General features: G+C 37.2%; 1 protein-coding gene across 1 annotated transcript in view; it reads right to left on the bottom strand.

Annotated features, from left to right (window-relative positions):
* Window positions 1–21,966, bottom strand: part of plxnb1b (plexin b1b) — a 48,262-nt gene that overhangs the window by 25,631 nt on the left and 665 nt on the right. The window contains exons 2-19 of the mRNA XM_081381766.1: window positions 19,832–20,978; window positions 17,531–17,713; window positions 16,255–16,383; window positions 15,553–15,653; window positions 15,340–15,472; window positions 14,929–15,085; window positions 12,918–13,026; window positions 12,468–12,576; window positions 9,373–10,299; window positions 8,410–8,544; window positions 8,203–8,325; window positions 7,543–7,633; window positions 6,828–6,985; window positions 2,437–2,588; window positions 2,211–2,316; window positions 1,209–1,345; window positions 927–1,103; window positions 449–644 (exon numbers count right to left, since the gene is read on the bottom strand). Of these exons, the coding sequence (XP_081237892.1) occupies window positions 449–644; window positions 927–1,103; window positions 1,209–1,345; window positions 2,211–2,316; window positions 2,437–2,588; window positions 6,828–6,985; window positions 7,543–7,633; window positions 8,203–8,325; window positions 8,410–8,544; window positions 9,373–10,299; window positions 12,468–12,576; window positions 12,918–13,026; window positions 14,929–15,085; window positions 15,340–15,472; window positions 15,553–15,653; window positions 16,255–16,383; window positions 17,531–17,713; window positions 19,832–20,968 (4,260 nt within the window). The 5' untranslated portion in view covers window positions 20,969–20,978. The remainder of the gene's footprint in view (window positions 1–448; window positions 645–926; window positions 1,104–1,208; window positions 1,346–2,210; window positions 2,317–2,436; window positions 2,589–6,827; window positions 6,986–7,542; window positions 7,634–8,202; window positions 8,326–8,409; window positions 8,545–9,372; window positions 10,300–12,467; window positions 12,577–12,917; window positions 13,027–14,928; window positions 15,086–15,339; window positions 15,473–15,552; window positions 15,654–16,254; window positions 16,384–17,530; window positions 17,714–19,831; window positions 20,979–21,966) is intronic.

Genomic DNA, 21,966 nt, shown 5'->3' with positions numbered 1-21,966 from the left:
TGAACAGCTCATAATGTATTTATGAATAATCTAATGTCAACCAGTTTGTTTACACCTTGAGTTGATGCCTTGAATGAAGCAGTGGGGAGAGATTTCGAGGAGGGGCTACAAATTTGTGAATTGTATTCATGTACTTTAAATTTAAGTTTACTAGTTATTAGTCATTTGCAGATGCTCCTTTAATAATTAAACTTTTGTGGACCAATCTGGTGAATGTTAAGTGTTTTATTTGGAAAAATCAGCCAAACAATAAAATTCAATAATAATAATAAAAAATTGAGAAATTGAAGGCATGGGTTATTAATCTGTGGGCAGGAAATGAGGGAATGATTTAGTAATCTGTGCGTTCAGTTTATAAACCGAGTATAGATCTGCTATTGAACTTTCAGTTTGTGTTGTGTGTAGTTTAAGTAAGGTTGAGATTAAGCAAGGTTAAACTGAAAATCACCTTTTTGAATGAACAGTATGTGTTTTCTGTACAGTCTGCTTCTTGCACTTCCACATCTGTTACATTCCTAGTTTTTCTCCGTCGCCTGCGTTTCTTCCAGGGGGGAATGGAGTCTGGAGGGACCACCATTACTTGCATCCGAGGCTTCTGTACCACATCCAAATTATGTCCCAAAACTTTAATTACACGCCCTCCGCTGCAGTAAGGAAGAAATGTTAAGTGATTTACAAGAGCAGAGAAAAATCACATACAAAAGTCTTTTTTTTTAAAGCCCATTTTAAAATAAAAGCTCCTAGACACAAACCAACTTTAATACAAGTCTATAAGATTTTTTTTGCACATTTTAGGGTCAGCCAGACAAAAAAGTAAAGTTCGTTGTATTCATTAAATGTCACTTTATGTCACTTTGAATAAATAAAATAAATAAATAAATGAATAATTGTAAATGTATTAAGTCTGGTAAAACTCAAACACACACCTGATAAAGCTCTTAGAGGGCATGGCATGTGTGATGTTGGGGTCAGGGGTATAGTAGTAGCCATTGGCATGGAGATGTCGCTCAATGTTTCCATACCGCACAGTCACCCTGTGCTCTCCTGTCCCGTTACTAGCACCAGTCAGACACCTAATAGTGTCCTCCTGAACACTTGATATTCTGCAGAGGGATAGAAGGGGATAAAAGAACTTCCTAATCACAGACAATACTCATATTACACCAAATTACAGGAGACGGTTTTCCACAGTGATACGTAGCCCTTACAATGAACAGGGCACATTCCCTAGTAGGACACTGATATCAGTAACACGACCAGTCAAAAGATTTCTGCCTGTGATTGTCAGAGTTGTTCCTCCTGCCCGTGGCCCTTTCTGAGGAGAGATTTCTATCAGCTTAGGGTCCTTAAGGGATGAGATGAGAGATACAATCAGAGGAAATTCTGCATCCAAGAACTAAAAAACTACAGCAATTCCACAACAACCATCTTCACATAACAACAATGCTCCAATGCACATAATAATCAGATGACAAACAAGAAATGGAGGGATAACAGAGGGAGGGAGGATGTAAGATATGACTTTAGGCATTTACAATGTTTTAGAATGTGGTGAAACCTTAAAGTTAACCTTTTAAGCTGCATCAATGCACAATATGTATAGTATACACCCTGAAATTGAACCTTAAATATGTTGTCTCTATCCCACAAAACTTCTTTTGGCTCAAAAGTCTGATCTTTTATGCACAGGGGCAAGTGATTTAACTGTGCAAAATTACTATTCTTTATATATAAAGAGATCATTTACTCATCATTTGTTCCAATTTTTTTGGAACGGTTTGACTTTCCTCTTTCCATGAAACATAAAATTAGACATTCTGAAAGATGTACTGCTCACTATTGTCTATGCAATTACAATGAATGGGGACTAGAGTGTTCAAGCTTCAAAAAGGACACAATAAAAGTATTATAATTTTTTTTTTAAAAGTAGTCCACACAACTCGTGTGCTATTTATCCAAATCCTCTGAAGCCATATGGTACGTTTTTGAGACAATCAGGCCGAAATATAAGTCATTATATCTATTCCGCACACAAAGCTATTCTTTATGATATTCTTTGGTGCTTTTTGTTAAATACTTTACTTTCATTATACTGAGTTGTATATACAGTGGCCAGAATGGAAGACAAAGTCATATATTTTTTGAAAAAAATAAAAAATGACAAGTCATTTTTTTAAACATAGCTAGTTATTAGTAAAATGCAAGTTAACCTGGTAGCTGAATTTTTGACTTGACAGGCCAAAGCCTCCACCAGAGACTTTCACTGAGATGTGACCAGACTTCTCCTCTCCACTGGCTGTAGTTGTACATATAATTCTAAAGAATGGAGGGTAAGAAAAAACACAAATGCGTGAGACACAAGGGAAACAAAAACAAATGGCCAAATATTATTTACTCAGTGTAATAAGTGAACTGCAAATACACTATGGTGTTTACCTGGTGGATATTTCATATAGATGTGGTATAACAGTGCAGGGAACAGCCGCAACAGTCACAGACTGAAGGATATCCTGAGCTTTCTGTCCCAAGTTAGACCCAGAAACGGTTAAAGTAATGCCTCCTTCCACCAACCCTGACAAAGGCTCCACCTAGGGACAGAAAACCAACATCTTAAGGATTGATTTTTTAATATGTTGGAATAGATTTAACTTTACATTTACACAATTGGAAGTGTTTTTATCCAAGCTGACTTACAGTGCTTTTAAACATATCTACTGTAGAAGTCATTTGAAATGAATGATTATTTGTGATAATTATGCATTAATTATTGCTCATAGGGCCAGATTTACTAACAGCTTGCACCAGTGGAAACCCTTCTTTTGGCATTAAAAAACTACTGTCAAAAATCACTAAAGACGCAGTAAAAATTTGCTAGAAAAGGCATGGACATTTATTTTTTGCGGCTGACCTTATTGCATATGTATTTGTAGGAGTTTCCTTTCAGACGCAGCATTTATGGGAGGAGAGTATTCAAATAAACCATGCAACATGATTTACTAAGTCAATTTACTGCTATTTGTGCCATTATTTAATGTTGCTAGGAGGAGGCACCACAGAGAACAGAGTGCGTGTGGTAGAATAGAAGGGAGAGAATTTTTTCCAGTGATGGAAAAGTCATTTATTTGGAATGCCAGATGTTATCCGAACATATTGTTTGCCAAGCCATGGTATTTTTAATTTACTGCGCCTGTATTGTTAGTAGATTACCCACACCTGATTATCATCAGCTCTGCTTTTTGTTAGCCTGCGCTAAATTGTACTGCTCTTGGTAGATTGCGTTGGTCATAATGGAAATGAGCTTCATTTTTTATCAGTGATTTGATCTGGAGATTCTGTAATCTTTCAGGAAATGCGTAATAGCACCCCCTACCGTATAACAGTGAAAACACGGAAAGTCGGAAAATGCCGTCAATGGCGGGGAAGCGTGGTCTCATAAATGACGGTAAATTCTGTCAATGTCGGGGAAAGAGTTAATCTGTTAAATTTATTCATCATTGATTTATGTCTTTGAATGGTACAGCATTATATACCTATTGCAAGTCATAAAAGAGGGTATGCATTGACATCACTTTCCCTTCATGCAATGCAAAAGAGCCTTCTGCGTGACAGTATTTAATAGGGGAAACTGCGAAAACGTGAGTAAAACAAACGAATTTCAGTCTAAACTAAAGGCTGGACTCAATATAGTGTTCCTTACAACTTACCAAAGAACAAATGATCCATGGAAATTGACATGCAACCAGGAATAGTGTTTCCTGACATTTATATGTGCCTGATTTCGATGCCGGGGAAATACATAAAGCTAATTTGCCTGTGAACGCTTTATATAAATACAATATAGGTAGGTCTAAATCCGGGTGTTCACTTATACCAATGTTATATATATACAGTGAGGAAAATAAGTATTTGAACACCCTGCTATTTTGCAAGTTCTCCCACTTAGAAATCATGGAGGGGTCTGAAATTGTCATCGTAGGTGCATGTCCACTGTGAGAGACATAATCTAAAAAAAAAAATCCAGAAATCACAATGTATGATTTTTTTACTATTTATTTGTATGATACAGCTGCAAATAAGTATTTGAACACCTGAGAAAATCAATGTTAATATTTGGTACAGTAGCCTTTGTTTGCAATTACAGAGGTCAATTGTTTCCTGTAGTTTTTCACCAGGTTTGCACACACTGCAGGAGGGATTTTGGCCCACTCCTCCACACAGATCTTCTCTAGATCAGTCAGGTTTCTGGGCGGTCGCTGAGAAACATGGAGTTTGAGCTCCCTCCAAAGATTCTCTATTGGGTTTAGATCTGGAGACTGGCTAGGCCACGCCAGAACCTTGATATGCTTCTTACAGAGCCACTCCTTGGTTATCCTGGCTGTGTGCTTTGGGTCATTGTCATGTTGGAAGACCCAGCTTCGACCCATCTTCAATGCTCTAACTGAGGGAAGGAGGTTGTTCCCCAAAATCTCACAATACATGGCCCCGGTCATCCTCTCCTTAATACAGTGCAGTCGCCCTGTCCCATGTGCAGAAAAACACCCCCAAAGCATGATGCTACCACCCCCATGCTTCACAGTAGGGATGGTACTCATCATTCTTCTTCCTCCAAACACGTTTAGTGGAATTATGACCAAAAAGTTCTATTTTGGTCTCATCTGACCACATGACTTTCTCCCATGACTCCTCTGGATCATCCAAATGGTCATTGGCAAACTTAAGACGGGCCTTGACATGTGCTGGTTTAAAGGAGAACTCCGGTCAATTTTAACATTGAGCTCATTTTTTGGTACATTTGGAGTGCTGTCAATACAGAGAACAACGACAAAAATCGGTGTTGCCTACACCGAGTTATTCTATTTTTAAAATTTGCACCCTATTGACTTCAATGGGGCAAGTAGTAAGCCTGCTTTTTAGCCTCTTAACATCCTTTAAGTGTCATTACAGTGCACAGAAAATGTGAGTGATTCCTTCCGAGTGAACACGGGTGAATCTGACTGCAGTAGATGTTAGAGATATTAATAAAAATGAAGTTAATTCAGCCAGCGCTCATACCTCTGTTTACATCCTGTTTTCGGTGGAAGGCCATAGTAATCGATTGTCGAGTTCACGCGCATAGGTTTAGTGCCTATGATCACGCGCGTGAACTCGACAATAGATTCACCCGTGTTCACTCGGAAGGAATCACTCACATTTTCTGTGCACTTGTAATGACACATCAAGGATGTTAAGAGGCTAAAAAGCAGGCTTACTACTTGCCCCATTGAAGTCAATAGGGTGCAAATTTTAAAAATAGAATAACTCGGTGTAGGCAACACCGATTTTTGTCGTTGTTCTCTGTATTGACAGCACTCCAAATGTACAAAAAAATGAGCTCAATGTTAAAATTGACCGGAGTTCTCCTTTAAGCAGGGGAACCTTCCATGCCATGCGTGATTTCAAACCATGACGTCTTAGTGTATTACCAATAACCTTGGAAACGGTGGTCCCAGCTCTTTTCAGGTCATTGACCAGCTCCTCCCGTGTAGTTCTGGGCTGATTTCTCACCTTTCTTAGGATTATTGAGACCCCACGAGGTGAGATCTTGCATGGAGCCCCAGTCCGAGGGAGATTGACAGTCATGTTTAGCCCCTTTCATTTTCTAATGATTGCTCCAACAGTGGACCTTTTTTCACCAAGCTGCTTGGCAATTTCCCCGTAGCCCTTTCCAGCCTTGTGGAGGTGTACAATTTTGTCTCTAGTGTCTTTGGACAGCTCTTTGGTCTTGGCCATGTTAGTAGTTGGATTCTTACTGATTGTACGGGGTGGACAGGTGTCTTTATACAGCTAACGACCTCAAACAGGTGCATCTAATTTAGGATAATAAATGGAGTGGAGGTGGACATTTTAAAGGCAATTTTAAATTCTAGCTGATAGACAGGTGTTCAAATACTTATTTGCAGCTGTATCATACAAATAAATAGTTTAAAAATCATATATTGTGATTTCTGGATTTTTTTTTTTAGATTATGTCTCTCACAGTGGACATGCACCTACGATGACAATTTCAGACCCCTCCATGATATCCAAGTGGAAGAACTTGCAAAATAGCAGGGTGTTCAAATACTTATTTTCCTCACTATATATATATATATATATATATATATATATATATATATATATATATATATATATATATAATATCATATTGTCCAGCCTTAAAACTTTTATAGTTTATTTAAAAATATCCAATTATTCAGAATATAAGAAAGTAAATATTTAATTGATGAGTTATCAATACAATACATATATAGGGTATGATTTTACACCAAAATTCAACATATTGACACAAAATGATGTTTCGCTGCATGGAGTCCAGTGGTTTCTATAAATTGCAGCGATCCATTTGCTTCTCTGTTCTGTAGCTTTCAGCAGTCTGTAAAAATATACTTCAGATTTCTTGTCAAATCTATTTGTACAGCCAATCTCAAAGCTCGTTCGCGTTTCAGATGTGTTTTGTATGTTTTTCGTGGCATTCACGCTGAAAACCAATGCTGCCACTCCGGCCGACGGTGACATCACGTGGATACCCTCTTTACAGACATACACACACAGCTTCCACTTCCTCAGACTCTCTATGTGTGTGTATAGAAGGTAGAAAGGGAATAACAGAACCGAGAAAAGAAAAGGCCCCATTTGCACCTGGCATTCAGATGCTTTTCAGTCGATCCGATTACAAGTGGTCAAGAGTAATACGAAAGCAAAATTTATTTAAGTTTCTTAGAAGTTACAAACTACATATATATACCAAAGATGCTGCATTTAGTCAAGTTTGAGAAAATTTTACAAACCAAATGAATCAGAGGAGCAGGACAGGTCATTTGGATGTGTTGAGAACAGGAACCTCTGTAAACGCAACCGGTCCCACACCACACACAGCTGTACTTCTGATCTGCAGTGTGACAACGGCTACAGTCCGAGTGTCCAACTGTACAGTTATATAACGTCACTGCAGTAGAGAAAGCACACAGAATCACAGTGATCAGAGTAAAATTCAAATACATGAGTGAGATTCAGTAACTGGATTTTCAAAGAATTGTGCAGCTTTATTTAGCAACCCTTCAAACAAAAACAGATTATCAGGCCACAGGCATGACTAAACAGAGCAGGGGGAGACGGACAATAGGAGACATTATCAAGAAAATAAAAGGAACATTCCATGAATGCTGGTGTTCTATTACTACTTTGTAATTTTCCTCTTTGAACCATTCAAGTTATTAAACGCACGTCACTGACTGTAAGAAAAAAATTCTAACAAATACTTTTTTATTTATGTTCATTAATATAAAGGGACATTAATCACTGTTGTACATTCAACTTATGACTATTGCTAAAAAAAAATTTTTTCATACACATACATGTGTGTGTGTCCTGATACATAAAACCATATAACTCAATAGGGTGTCCTTTCTTATTCACACAACTGTGTATATATGTGCGTTCATGCGTGCATGCATGCATTTTGCACAAACAGCTCATCATGAGCATCAAAAGAATTATACTCACCATAAAGATCAGTGCTGTCAATATGAAAAGTGTCTTTTCTCTTTACATACACCATGGCATTATACTCTCCAACTGGCTCTTCATAAGAATACTACAGAACAGATGGGCAGAATTTACATAGCATCAATATCATCTGCAAACTGCAGTCTTTTCTCACAGAAGCATACATTTAAAACTGCTACATGTTGTTGTTGTATCTTTAATTGTTGTTGGCATTTGCCTTTATTTTAGACAGTATTGTAGGGAAGTGACAGGTTGGTTTAAACCAGGAGAGGCAAGGATCTATTTGCAGCAGTCATTATTAATAATATAAATTAAAACAAATCACTAGAGCGCTGGAGAACCACAAGAAAAATGCAAACCAACTTACAGTAAATAATGACGAGAACAGACAAAACTAAACAGAGGGTATAAATACACAGGACAATGAGGTAGAAAACAAGGAACAGGTGGGACTAATCAATTAACAAATCGGTAACTAAGGCAACTAAGGAAACCGGAATCAACACAGAGAGGGAACAACAGAAAAAAAAGGGAACAGAAATACATGACAACAAAAAACTTAAGTGAGAAACCCAGCAATGACACACATCGGAGCATGCAACAAAACAGGTAGCCATAGCAGAGTAGAGATTTTTCTGAATTGTGTTGATGCTGTACCTGGTGGGCATGACAAGTGATGTCAAACATCAAAGGGTTTGCCTCATTCAGCATCACATCTGCATCAACAACCACAGTTTGCCCCTCGATCACCAATACACACTCATACGCCAGCTCTTGGTCCTAGGAACAAGTGTTTGTTTAAAGATGTTTTTAAATGTAGATGTATATTTTTTAAGAAAGAAGTGGGTGTTTGTTTGTTTTTACCTGATAGAGATGCAAGTTTCGGGCCAGTAGAGAGATTTTTCTCTGAGTTAGGACAGGAAGCAGAGAGGATCCTTGAATCTTCTCCACACACGGGCAGGCTGACGCCCCCCAATTGACAAATGTGCCTTCATCAGCCTGTTAAATAAATAAAAAAAGGTCAGTTACAAAAGAAAATATGGCAGTGAATATCATGTCATCCAGTGAAAACGAGGAAGTAGGAAAAGGTGTATTTTTATATAAAATACAGTGTGTGTATCGTCTGAATCAGCATATTTTCTTGTTTAATTTCATGTTTAATATTTATTTAAAACTTTCATGTTTGTATAAAAATAGAAATATGGTGGAGCAGATGGGCAGTGTAAAGAGCTAATTTCAATCATTTCAAAAAAAGTTTTTGTTGTACAATAAAATGTACAACAATGTACAAAAATGTGTTTTCTTTTTGATCTTGTTGGATTACAGTGCTTTAAAAATAAAACAAGGTTGAGTTAAGGGAAAGAGTTGAAGGGAGTTTGTATACCAATAGTATCTAAAAAAAAAAGTGAACTTAACTTTTTAATTTTTATTAACAGAAATGGCAATAATTTACCCATAAATAAACAAATAATTAGCTATTATGTAATATTTAATACTACATTTGTTGTAATCATTCATTTTAAGGTCTTTGATATTTTGCAATCCATACTATGGGCATAGCCATTTTTAAATAGTTTATGGTACACTTCTGAGCAGCCATTTCCAGTTTCATTAGCTGTATAAAAACATTGCATTATGCTTCTTGATGTTTGTTGTCATATATAACATCAAGTGTAATATGCGAGTATAAAGAGGAATTTTATTGTTATTCCAAACAAAGCCTCACCAAACTGAAGAAACTAAAGAAAGAAGGGTAGGTTTTTTCGTTTTGCTTATAATTGTAAAGATAAATCTTGCTTGGTATCAATTCTAAATGTTTGGACTCACCTGTAAATCTGCCGAGTCATACTGGTAATCAGCATCCATGTCTGTACTCTGTAGATGGAGGTATACTGGGGGATCACTGTCTGATTCTCCGTCCCCTGATAAGATCGTAGCTGCAGAAAATGTTGCGTTGTCGTTTTCTACCAGTTCTACCTCCTCGGTTTCATCTGGAACCAAATCAGCCTCCGCACGGTCAGTGATGATAATCCTATTCTCTGAAGCCATGGTAGGTGACACCCTCTCAGATATAGCCAAAAAGTCATTTGATTCTGAATCAGACACATCTGGTTCTGGATTTGAAGGTAAAACTGTTGTTTGGGTTTCATTTGTCAAATTCAACGTTTCTGTCAAAATGTGAGGGGTGCTGGTGAACGAAGTATCATGTGTGATTGGCTCCATTAATGGTGGCAATTCAGTGAGTGTGATTATCTCGGTCTCATCTGATGACGATGGCAGTGATATTCTTTGCTCCTCCGGAGCTTCAATGACTGATGGCAACTCCGTTTTTACAACTGCTTCCAAACTGGAAAGAGTAACCACATCAGTGTCGGTCTCCCCCAGAGCCACTGATTCAATATCTGTAACAAGAAGCTCTTTTTCTGAGAGAATCTCCTCAAGCAGAGAGAGCGTGGAAGCTGGCTGTAATGTGGTAGCCAAGGTCTCAGCTGTGGAAGAGGGGAAAAAGGCACTTGTGGGCGCAGCAGATGGCTTGAAAGTAGGAGAAATCTGAGTTGATGGTGTTGGTTTCACAGGTGCAGGAGAGGTTAATGATTCCAGTGTAGAAGTTATACTTTCAGTTATTGAGGCGGCAGTAGTCTGAGTTTTAGTATGAGCCATGGTTTCAGGGACTTTGTGAGTTGAGACTGGTAAGGTCATGACTGCAGCTCTAGAGGCTTTGGTTGCAGGAGGTAGGGTGGGGAGAGATTTCCACTAAGAGTGAGAAGTGCAGGAAAAACCAAGAGAGGCACAACAGTAAAATAAATAAATGAATAAATAGGTACATATAGATGGTTATTAAAGGAACTATTACAAATGATCTTGGTATCCAAGATCCATATCCATAATTACGTAACCATATTTTTACACTGCAAAAAAAATAATTATTTTGATTAATTTAAAGACTCCCTATGGTTCAAGTTTTAATGTTGTTTATATGTCTATGTGGTGTTTTTAATATGCTTTAAGACAAACCATGTACAAATTCATCAGTCAACACCATTGCCAAGTATTATTCTGTTGATATGACAAATCACGTACGTTTATCAATATGGTGGGTGAATTGTGTATATGTATATTATGATGTACTATATGCCTTTACCAATGACTTTCTAAGTTGTTCAAAGCGTTTGTAAAGATGCTGATTTTTAAAAGGCAGCTGTCTGAGATGCTGAACGGGAACATGGTTTGTGCACAATTAGCAACATATTATTAGTTGTCTGATAGCGTAGTCAAGCAAAAGACTAATCATAGTAATTACCGTTATGTGTCAGACGTAGAGAGCAATACATAAAATGCATTACCATTCTGATACATCGATTTGTAGACGAACCTGTATTATTCACTCTTCCACTTCTTCTGAATCAGTTTCTGATTCAAACATACATAACTGATTTAAACCAGTATTTCCACTTGCCATCATGTAGCGTTTAATACAGTAAAGTTGACAGAGTGGATCGTGTATTCTGAGCTGGTGTGATTGAGAGGAGGCGGGGGACTAATGTTCATAGTCATGGATCCACGTATACTTAATGAAGTAAGAGTGTAGAGTCAAATTCAAGCTAATTTAAGAATGATAATTTCATGAAGAAATTATTTTCACAGGAAAAATATGTAATTTTAGTGATCAAAGATGAGTTAAGGGATAAAATTATGGACTACAGAGAGACTTTAAACTAATGCATTTGACATGCTTTTATCCAAAGCATTGCATTCAGGGTACACTTAATTAACTTAATACTTTTTTTATTCAGTTTTTGCTTTTCCATGGTATAGACCCATGACATTGGTGTTGTTAGCGCCATGCTCAACTGTTTGAGCTACAGGAACTCTATAGGCTATTTATGAAACATAGCTTTAAAATCTCAAGCTGTGTTTTTCCTATAATTGCATTTTCTTTGCTGGCTGCACTCAAAAACAGAAATACAATTCGACTAGTGTAGTCAGATTCATAAATGAATGACTCTTCTGGGCTTATGGGCCAGATTCACAGAGAAAGTTACTGAAGATATATATTCTAAATAAACAATATATATTCTTAAGTTCTCAAACAGTTCCTTCAGAATATCTTTTCATAAGAATTAAATACAGGCGGTTTAATCTGAATGTGTTTGTCTAACACAACAAATAAAAAACGTAAAACTTGCAAATAATATATTTGTCCATCTATGAACCCAATTTGAGGTAACAAGCACCTCATGATGTAAAATGTGCAAGTAGAATTAAGATAAGAACATTTTTAAAAAGTATTGTATTTGAGGAATACAAAATATCCTTATTTTTTTTAATTCTGAAAATAAGAAAATATGAGATAAATACTGAAAAATGGATGTTAAGAATAATTTTAATCTGCCTCCTGGTTCTTTTAAAGCAGAACTCGGCAACTCTAGCGAACTCTAGTCACTTCTTCGCTGATTTTCCCTTTTGTTGTCGCATGTTTTCCCCACGAGCTCCCCCGACAGCTGTGGGGCGTATATTTCACAACAATCAGGGTTGACTTCTCTAATGAATATTTATGAGTCTTCCCCTACCATCCTGGGGAAAAAAATATCGCTGCCGGGACGGTAGTCCCCAAGTTGCGAGGTTGGTTTTCCGCCTGGGAATGCTGGGGGGAGCGGGGAAAGTCACCAATATCACCAGAACAAATTGTTTAACCATCCAAATGATTTCTAGACAGTTTTATTAAGTTAAAAAAGTTACCAAGTACTGCTTTAATGAATTGGTAAAATGTATTTTGTTTACCAATTATTTGTAGTTTGGACCAATTATTTGGGAGAGGGGGTTAACAGAATTCTGTAGGAAACAGTGTTTTCAAGTTTGAGACATGTCATTTTCACCATACAACACAGAGAGAAAGTACAGCTGGTGATGTAATGACTTACATGTTCGTTATAGATTATCAGTCCCTCATCGCACACAGCCTTGTGGGTACACATATGTTGCTTCACGCACCAATTGCATCCCCAGTGACTCTGCACACAACCATGGCAGCTGTGAAAGGAAGGAAGGAAGGAAGGAAGGAAGGAAGGAAGGAAGGAAGGAAGGAAGGAAGGAAGGAAGGAATGAAGGAAGGAAGGAAGGAAGGAAGGAAGGAAGGAAGGAAGGAAGGAAGGAAGGAAGGAAGGAAGGAAGGAAGGAAGGAAGGAAGGAAGGAAGGAAGGAAGGAAGGAAGGAAAAGCAAGGAAAAGCAAGGAAGAAAGGATTAATTGAATCCAAAATCATTAACTGGAGGTAGAGTATTTAAATCAAACAAAGATATAAAAAACTCTTAGTATGATTAAAACAACTTAAAACTTGTTTGTGCCCACAATATGTTTGTGTTTGCAACTCACGGCATGCTTCCCGCAAGCTGTTTGACTGCTGTGCAATCATAAAAGATGAATCCCCGAGAAGTCACAACAACATCATGGAACCGCAGAGACAAAGTGACTGCAAAAAAATCTGATTCAGAAGAAAAAATATGATTTTAGCAAGTAGAGTTCATGTACATTCATGACTTTTACAGATCTATCACTGTTTTTGCTTGTCACTTTCATCTTATCGTTTGTGTCTCACTGCTTGCTCTTTGTAGACACAAATACAAAAGCTAGGTTTAAACTTGCTTGGATTTCATCTAGCAGATGTGAAGGTTTGATTGATTTAAGTTGGGGGTTTGTGAAATGAGATAGGAAATGTGACATTAAAGTGTCACCCTCACGTTGTTCCATATCGGTATGACTTATTTTTCTGCGGAACATGAAGGAAGACATTAGGGTTTAAAACAAAACAAAAGACATTTTTCAAAATCTTTTGTGAAGCAAAAAGTAAGAAATGCATACAGGTTTGAAACAACATGAGTGTAAGTAAATGACAGAATTTAAAACCTTTAAAGAGATAGTTCACCCTAAAATGAAAATGAAGTCAAGTCAAGTCACCTAGATTTATATAGCGCTTTTTACAATACAGTAATTGTCTAGTTCAAGTAAGTTTTTACCTAATTCATTTCCGTTGTAAAAATCATTAGCTATTAACCTCAGGGGCCGCTTACACAACACAGTTTCAACTGAAAACAGAAAACTTTTAATGCGTTCTGGCTGTTCATTTACACGACAACGGCATTTTGGTGGCCTGAGAATGCAAACTTTGAAGTAGGTTTCAAAGAGTTTTGGAAGCGATACTGTTATCATCTCTGTGTAAACGTTAAAAACGTAAAAACTGTTTTGTCATGTCGATGAGACCTTCGCAGGGGATAGTCATCGTCATATCTTCGCAAATAGATAGATGGGAAGTCATCATTTATTCACCCTGGTGTTGTTCTAATGCCGTAAGCCCTTTTTTCTTTTTATTAATCTTGAGTAGTAGTATAGCTTTTTAATGCCATGTCAGCATCTGAGACTATCTTCATGACAAAAACTGAGTTTTATTAATCTCGACTTCTCACAACTTGTGTGCTTTTTCTGGGCAAGTCAGAGTGAGCTAATAGTCTCATGAACACGCAGTCAAGAACAGAAGACTAACAGCCAAGGTCAAGATTTTCGTTAAATAATACATTTTGGTTTGTTTTTCACCAAAACCTATCGTATACCCCCAGAACACCTGGAATATATAACACGTTTAACATGGGACCATTCTGTGTTACTTTTATTTAAAAGCTTGATGCTGGTTACTATTCACTGCCATTATGGATGAGCGCGAGCTCGACAGTTATAAAAATTCTCCTTTTGTGGTCCGAAAAAGAAAGAACAGGATACTGCATTAGAACAACACCAGGGTAAGTAAATGATGACTTAATTTTCATTTTAGGGTGAACAATTCCTAAACATATTTTGGAAGCTAGGACAATAGACCTTAATCAGAGTAGCACCATATTTAATTTTTGACAGGAATTTGAAAACGAGGCTGTGAGGGATAGAAGTACACTGCGTACAACTGATTGCCCTGTTGTTTAATACATACCGATTGTCAAGCTGACAAAACGTCTTTCTGGAAAAAAACCCTCCATTAAACAGTTTTGAAAGTTGTGAAAATTACATCATCTATTACCCCTCACAGCCTCGTTTTGATCGGTGTTAAATTCAACATGGCATCTTAACCTGACTAAGGTCTATGTAATCCATCTTAAAACTTCTACCATCTGTCAAAAAGTGCTCCTCTTTCAGACTGGTTACACTGGCTACACTGGCATGCTCAAAACTGAGTACCGAATCAAGTGTTTCTGTGTCAAAAGGAGGACACTTTTTTAATGGCTCATGAAAAACTATGTTTGTTTCTATTATTATGTTTTACTGGCCAGGCCTCCTGTGTCAAAATAAAAGTGTTATAAATACATAAGAGACCTGACTATTTATCTGGCAATACCCTCACCTTGACCCGGTGGCACAGATGGCAATGTATATATGTGTGGAGAAGAGCAGGTGACACCAGTCTCTGTTACAACAGCCAAACTTGACCTGTCGTGGAAGACACAAGAGTAAAACTCTCCTCGCTCCAGACTGGGAAGACTAGGGATGTATAAAGATATCTAAAAGGAGAAAAAAATAAAGAGAGACAGACGGAATTTGATTGGGATCTGTAAGGATTAAAATTACACTTTTAAGGAGAAGGGGGAGGACTGATTTTGGTTGTTTCTGTGCTTAATAATGGTCACTGTAGTGAATCAAACTTAAACAAATAAATGTATCTTGTATTTTATTGTGAGGCAGTGTGTGGTACTGAATAAACTTTTTGAGCTGGATTTTTTTTTTTTTTTTAAATGTGTTAATATGTGAAACGCACATTTCTTCTCTCCTCTCGGCTGATGTTGGATGGATTGAGAAACTCGACGCTCAGGCATTGTTGCTCCATGTCAAAGCTCCAAAGCCACTGATCTTTCTGATCCCCACGCACACACTCATTACGCAGGCCACACCTGATGCACAAAGACACAATGTTCCAACTATTCAAAATAAACCATTCTGAATATGAGGTTGTTTTCAAATAGGAACTTACTTCCCCTCAAGAACACACCAGCCACAATATGGATCATGAGCCAACAAACAGGACTGACAATCCAAATGCTTTTCACACTCTGCTACAGGCCTTTTCTCTAGCTGTGTGAGCAAAGTAAAAAAAAAAAGCAAAAACAATGTCAAATTAAAACAGCAGAAGAATATATACATACATGTTTTAATGTATTACCTAATTAGCTATTTCTGATCAGAGAAGCAGCACACGTTTATGTCATTCAAATTACTCATATACGCACATTCGTGTTTATCAGTAATCTGATATGATCAGTAAACACGATAATCTGTTTATGCAATGAAACAGTTGGGATGTTTAACATTAAGTTCTTCATTCAGGTTTTTTTTTTTTTTTCAGGGGTGTACCAATTAAAGCAACTTCACATCAGCAACTTCTTACTGGTCAATCAGTTTTGTCTGTCTACATGGTTGAAGAATACATTTCATTTCAGTACAATGTGAGCCTGACTCATTTCTCTTAAAACCAACATTCTTTAAAATATCCTCTGTGTTACACAGGAGAAAGTCATATAGATAAAAAAAAACAAAAAAAAACAAAACATAATTTTCATTTTTGGGTGGCCTATCCCTTTAATATAAGTTTTTTTTATTATTATTATCAATTACCGACAAGAACTACTTAACAACACTGACACGGTCAATTCCACTTCAATAATGTGATAGTTACCATGTTACTTGTCAAGACGTATAGATGCTTCTCTTGATAGTCAAGCCTGAGCTCTCTGCTTATTGGTGAATTGGGCTGAATTGAAATTACTGCATATTCTTCCACCTCACCGTTTGGGCCAAGAAACACCTGGAAAAAAACACACACACCTTGTGACCAAAACTGAGGAGGAAATAAAAATGTTCTAAAATTAAATCAAAACTTCACAAGGCCCAATCTCTATATTTCGTAGGGTTACATCCAGACTAGACATGGACGAAACTAGCCACCACACTGTTTTCCAAATTTCCCATTGCAGCTAAACTGCTGACTGTAACAAAAGGTACAATTCTCTACCTAGTAGAGATGATCCTCTGCTGCTTTATTCTTGTAGGGATAAAACATCAAGCAAATACATACAGTACAACATACCATGACAGAATATATAGAGCAAACCAGTTATTCCTGAAACTACTCCTCAAATTATTGCCACTTCATTAAAATAATACAAAGATCTAGTAGAAACCGCTCTATCACACTGAATGCCATTTATCACATTTTGAAGTAGATCTGCTGCTGTGAAAATTATTGTTACTTATAAAATTGTCTTTTTGAGAACTATTTATTAAGATACTAAGAAATAAATGTAAACTCTCTTTGGTTCCTCATAGGCTGTAATATAAAAAAATAAAAAAGTAATATTCTAACAACGTAAACAAAATCCCACACAAGGATCCTGTTGGCTAGCCAACAGGGCTGGCATAATAGGGGCTGAAATAGTGGTTGTTATGCAATGAAGAACACGCATCACATAATGAGGAACTTCATCCATGTTTGAAATTAAAGAGAAAATGGGTACAACCTGAGGCTGATACAGTAGTCAGCATTTTATATGTTAATAAAATCAAATGCACTTGTGCTTACCATTTTTAATGATGCATTAAGCACCATCTCTTCATAATTGTAACATGATTTAAATAAGATCAATCTGTTTAGATAAGATTTACAAAAAGATTTTACAAAAAAGGACAATGCTGTAAGAGGCAAATAAACGTGCTTGTAACCACACCACAGCTTATCTTCATAACATTAAAAATTAATCTCATATCTTCATGAGTTTTTAATTATTCTGGAATTCTGCAAAACCTCCTAAATATCCAGCCAAGTGCAAATCCAACATCATTTTCTGAAACACTTCTGCCTCAGCGAAGAAGAGAGAATAAATTGAAGAATTGTATAAAATAAAATTATTAGAAAAGATGGGGAAAACACAAATTCCTTGAAAACTTTGTAATACCTTGTGTAAGTTTCCTTGGGAGTCTCCTAGAAAGGCAATAGTATGTTCCTCCCTTACACTCACAGCCACAGCAGTGAGCCGGACAGTTGGGCTGTCAAATATTGGCTCAGCTTCCACAAGCACCCGGCTTGCCATTGGACTAGGGGTATGATCAGAGCCACATGGGTAAGCATCCAAAGTGTTCTGTAGGGAGACAAAAGAGTTACAGAAGAATGTTTCTTGTCAAATACATTTTAAGGTATAAATTCAGCATAAAAACAAAGTTTTGAAACTTGCTGCAGTGGTATAAGACGAGTACAGACCATTTGTGACTTTTTAAATCTAAAAGTTTTTTTTTTTTTTTTTTTTTTTTTTATTCAACAAGAATGCATTAAATTGATCAAAGATGTCAGTAGAGACAATTATAATTTAAAGAGTTCTATTATTTAAAAAAAAAAACTTTGTTCTTCAGAGAATCCTGAAAAAAAGACACTAATCAGTCTCCACACTTTTCCACAGTGAAAAAAAAGGTTTCCTGAGAGCCAAATCAGCATTAGAATGATTTCTTTATGTAAAACTGAAGACTGATTAATGACTGCTTAAAATGTATCTTTGCCACCACAATATTTTTTATTGTATATTTAAATATATTAAAACAGATAACTGTTTTAAATTGTGACAATTTCACAATATTACTTTTTTTTTTTTTTTTTACTTTTAAATTGTAGTGTGCAAGTAAACAACTGTTATACCCCCTTAAACTTCCTATAGACCAGTTTAAAATATTTATATATGGCCACACAACTAGGGTGGTGGAATGTGATGTCATATAATGGTGCCACAATGTAATGACAGCAATTGACACCTCTCGCGGTTCAAACAAACAGGGCTGGGTAACCGCGTTCGTCATTACGTTGTGCATCAAGTTTAAGAGTTACTCTTTTGGCGCAAGTCGATGCGTACGGCCATCTGCCGGAAGCTAGTTATTTTAGTCGATAAAGTATTAAATATGGATATTTTTCTTACACAAATGCATCGCTTCACTTCAGATGGCCTTTATTAACCCCCCGAGACGCGTGGACCACTTTAATCATGAATGGATGCGTTTTGACGGACTTCCAAAGACATACAGCCATTCACTCCCATTATAAAGCTTGGAAGAGCCAGGACATTTTTTAATAAAACTCCGATTGTATTCGTCTGAAAGAAGAATGTCATATACACCTAGGATGGCTTCAGGGTGAGTAAATCATGGGCTAATTTTAATTTTCGGTGAACTATCCCTTTAAGTGCTATGTTCCAGGGCACAACAGTGATAGCTCCGGGATCACACCTTGCATGGTTTAAAACTACAACCTCAGTTACCCACCAAGATATTTAAAGGGTTCGTTCATAATAAAAAAAAAGGAAGAAATTGATCAAATTAAGGTTGAACTAATTTAGTCACATGCACTATTTTAACAATGTCTTTACTACCTTTCTGGGCCTTGAAAGTGGCAATTATGTTGCAATCTATGGGGGGGGGGGGGGTCAGAAAGCTCTTGGATTTCATAAATATCTTCATTTATCATTCGGCTATGGAACGACATGAGGGTGAGTAATTAATGACAAAATGTTAATTTTTGGGTGAACTAACCATTTAACATCAAGGCTATTTTTCACCAGATAACTTTAAGCGTTTATACATGGTATTTAGTTTCATTTTATTGTATCACAAGTGGTCAGGCAAGACACAGTTTACACCTCGTAGTAAAATGTTTTGTCTGAGCAATTGATATTGGGGAGGGTAGGGGCACTAATTTTAAGATATTTTACAGATATTTATAATCATTTTATGCAAGTAGTCTGCTAAACTGTTATAAAAATCATTGTTGTACATTACAAGCTCTCAGAATTTCATCTTACTTTTGGCCATATAAATAACAGCAACTGCACTTTGGGCTTCTGAATAAAATTGAGGTGTTTTTTCCTCCTCCAAGTGTGAGCTCCATATTCTCTTCACTATATCATACTATATGGGCCATAAAAGCCTGATGTATCAAAATATGATACTCAACAACAACAAAAAGGCAGACTTTTAGATTTTTTTATTAATTATCCATGACCTACAATAACTATTTTGTCAAGAACTACAGGTTGTCTGAATTGTTTTCATATGTTAGGCTTTACAGTGTTTTATGTTTATTTTCACAACAGGCCAATTTTTTTGGTCTACAGTAGCTCTAAAAAAATACTTTTAAGTTTGTCCGAGTGGATCTTAGAAGCTGTTCACAACTGTTTCCTGAGGCAGTAAACTTTCTGGTTTCCAGTTTTCAAACTCACCGCTGGAAGATTGGCACAGTTTGATTTGACTTCATACTCGATGTATGCAGCCTCATGTCCATCTGCACGGCCCATTTCAGTGTAGCACAGATCTCTTGTAGCATCGATACGTTTATCCACTTCCTCAAGTGAAAACACACATACTGCGGACTCTTCATTGGGTCGACTGGAGGAGGCGAATTGGCTCGAAAACACCCCCAAAAGGACCTCTTGTTCTGAAGCAGCTATGCTTTTTATTCCCATAGTCTTACCTAACTTTGGCAGGCCTACATGTAGAGCTTGTAGGAGGTTATAATTCTTTCCTCTAGCTGAACGGCAACTTAACGGAACTTCTACGTATGAATAATACGCAACATCATCCAAACACATACGAGAAACATATGTGCGATATTCTCTCGACTGTGATTTTAAGTCTCTCCGATAGAACATGAAGTAGACATACGAGCGATGGGTAAATGATGTTACAAAATGATGGTCATACTCAGAAAGCCTCCCAGCCACTGCTAACTTTGAAGTTTCTTCATATGAGAAAACAGGCTCCGTAACTAAGTTTCGAGTAGATATTGGAGGTTGGCTGTTGGTATAACCACGTCCCACAAACAGCACTGGCTTTTGTTTCCCACGCCCTCTTGTTAGTGCCACAAGTCCTACTGTAGAGACATTGGGGTCATTAGCCGCAACGTATTGTGTATCCACAGGCCTCTCTGCAGAGAAAAGCACTTTCCCCACTGCATCCAAACTTCGTTTCTGACATATTCCTTGATAAACACTTCCACAACTGATGAGCTCCTGATTGTAAGGATCCACAAGTAGTAGCTTGTTGTGGTTATTGGTCCATTTTGCCTGTGGGCAGTTTGATTCACTAATTGGTGGCAGGCAGTCACGGCTGTCTATCACAGGTCCTGTCTCTTCCTCTGCCTCAAGCTGAAGTTCGGACGAAAGCTGGTAAAGCCGATCACGGGCGCCTAAATAGACCCGACCCAATGTAGGGTCAGGATGCAAAGCTAGGTGCTCAAAGTAGGTGTCATTGCGCAAGAAAGTGGGGTGATGGCTGGAAGAAGCAGAGCTCTGAGTGACCACGCAGCTACATAGTATGGAGAAAAGAGAAGAGAACACACACACCATCCCAGGTGGCATGTCAACTATTCTGAGGACAAAGAAAGAGAGAAAGGATGAGAGGAAAAAAAAGTAAAAAAAAAAAAAAAAAATCAAAAAACATGACATTATAACAATCCCAATCTTTAAAAAAAAACCTAGAGATATACAAGGATCCTTTAAACAGCTTAATGTCGTCATGAAACGGAAGGGCAATTCCACGCAAAACTGTCACATCCATGACGCCAACACAATGCCATGGTATTTAGTTGGCGTTATGGATGTGACAGTTTTGCGCGGAATTGCCCGGAAGTTATTGGTATTTTCTTCTCAATGATGTATATACGAGTGAAACGACTTCTAGAACAAAAACAAAATGGGACTTGATTTTGTTGGATTGTTTGATCATTGGATTGTCGTCGTTTGCAATTGTTGTGATCTCATATAATGACCAGTTAATACGACATCAGTAGGGTTGGGCATTGAGAACCGGATCCATTTTGTTCCCAATTTCCAAGAACCGAGGTTTTGATAAAATGCGCATTTCGATTCCGCTTATCGATTCCCATTTAAGAGCATGATGATTAACGAGACGAGAACTTACACACTGCTTTCTGTGCTGCACACACATCCAAAGCGCAAACACCGCCACTCATATAGTGTGCGAATACTTGCGTTTTCTAGCACTTGAACGGACAAATTCACAAAACAATTATGAAAAAATATTCCCATAAACACAGACGGTTTTGTCTGTGAACGTAAACAGTTGAGAAAGAAAACGTGTATCGGAATATTAAATCGATGCATTAGGTCTTAAAGTGACAGCAGCCTAATATACCTGCTGCTGTCTGTGATAAATCTTAAAACAAAGAACAAAAGACAAAGAAAATCACTCACTGATCTTGACTGAATAACTTTTTCTATTTTATTTATAAAAAGAAAACTATGCAGTGCTCTTTTACAATTGTTTACATTTGATTTCAATTTCTGTACCTGAAACCTTTTGTTCAGTAGTATTTATTTGTGCTATTGCTAATTTG

Source organism: Scardinius erythrophthalmus (genome assembly GCF_964197995.2).
Source record: "Scardinius erythrophthalmus genome assembly, chromosome: 12".
NCBI lineage: Eukaryota > Metazoa > Chordata > Actinopteri > Cypriniformes > Leuciscidae > Scardinius > Scardinius erythrophthalmus.
Note: the sequence above shows the minus strand (reverse complement) of the source record. Positions and strands in the feature narration are given on the sequence as shown.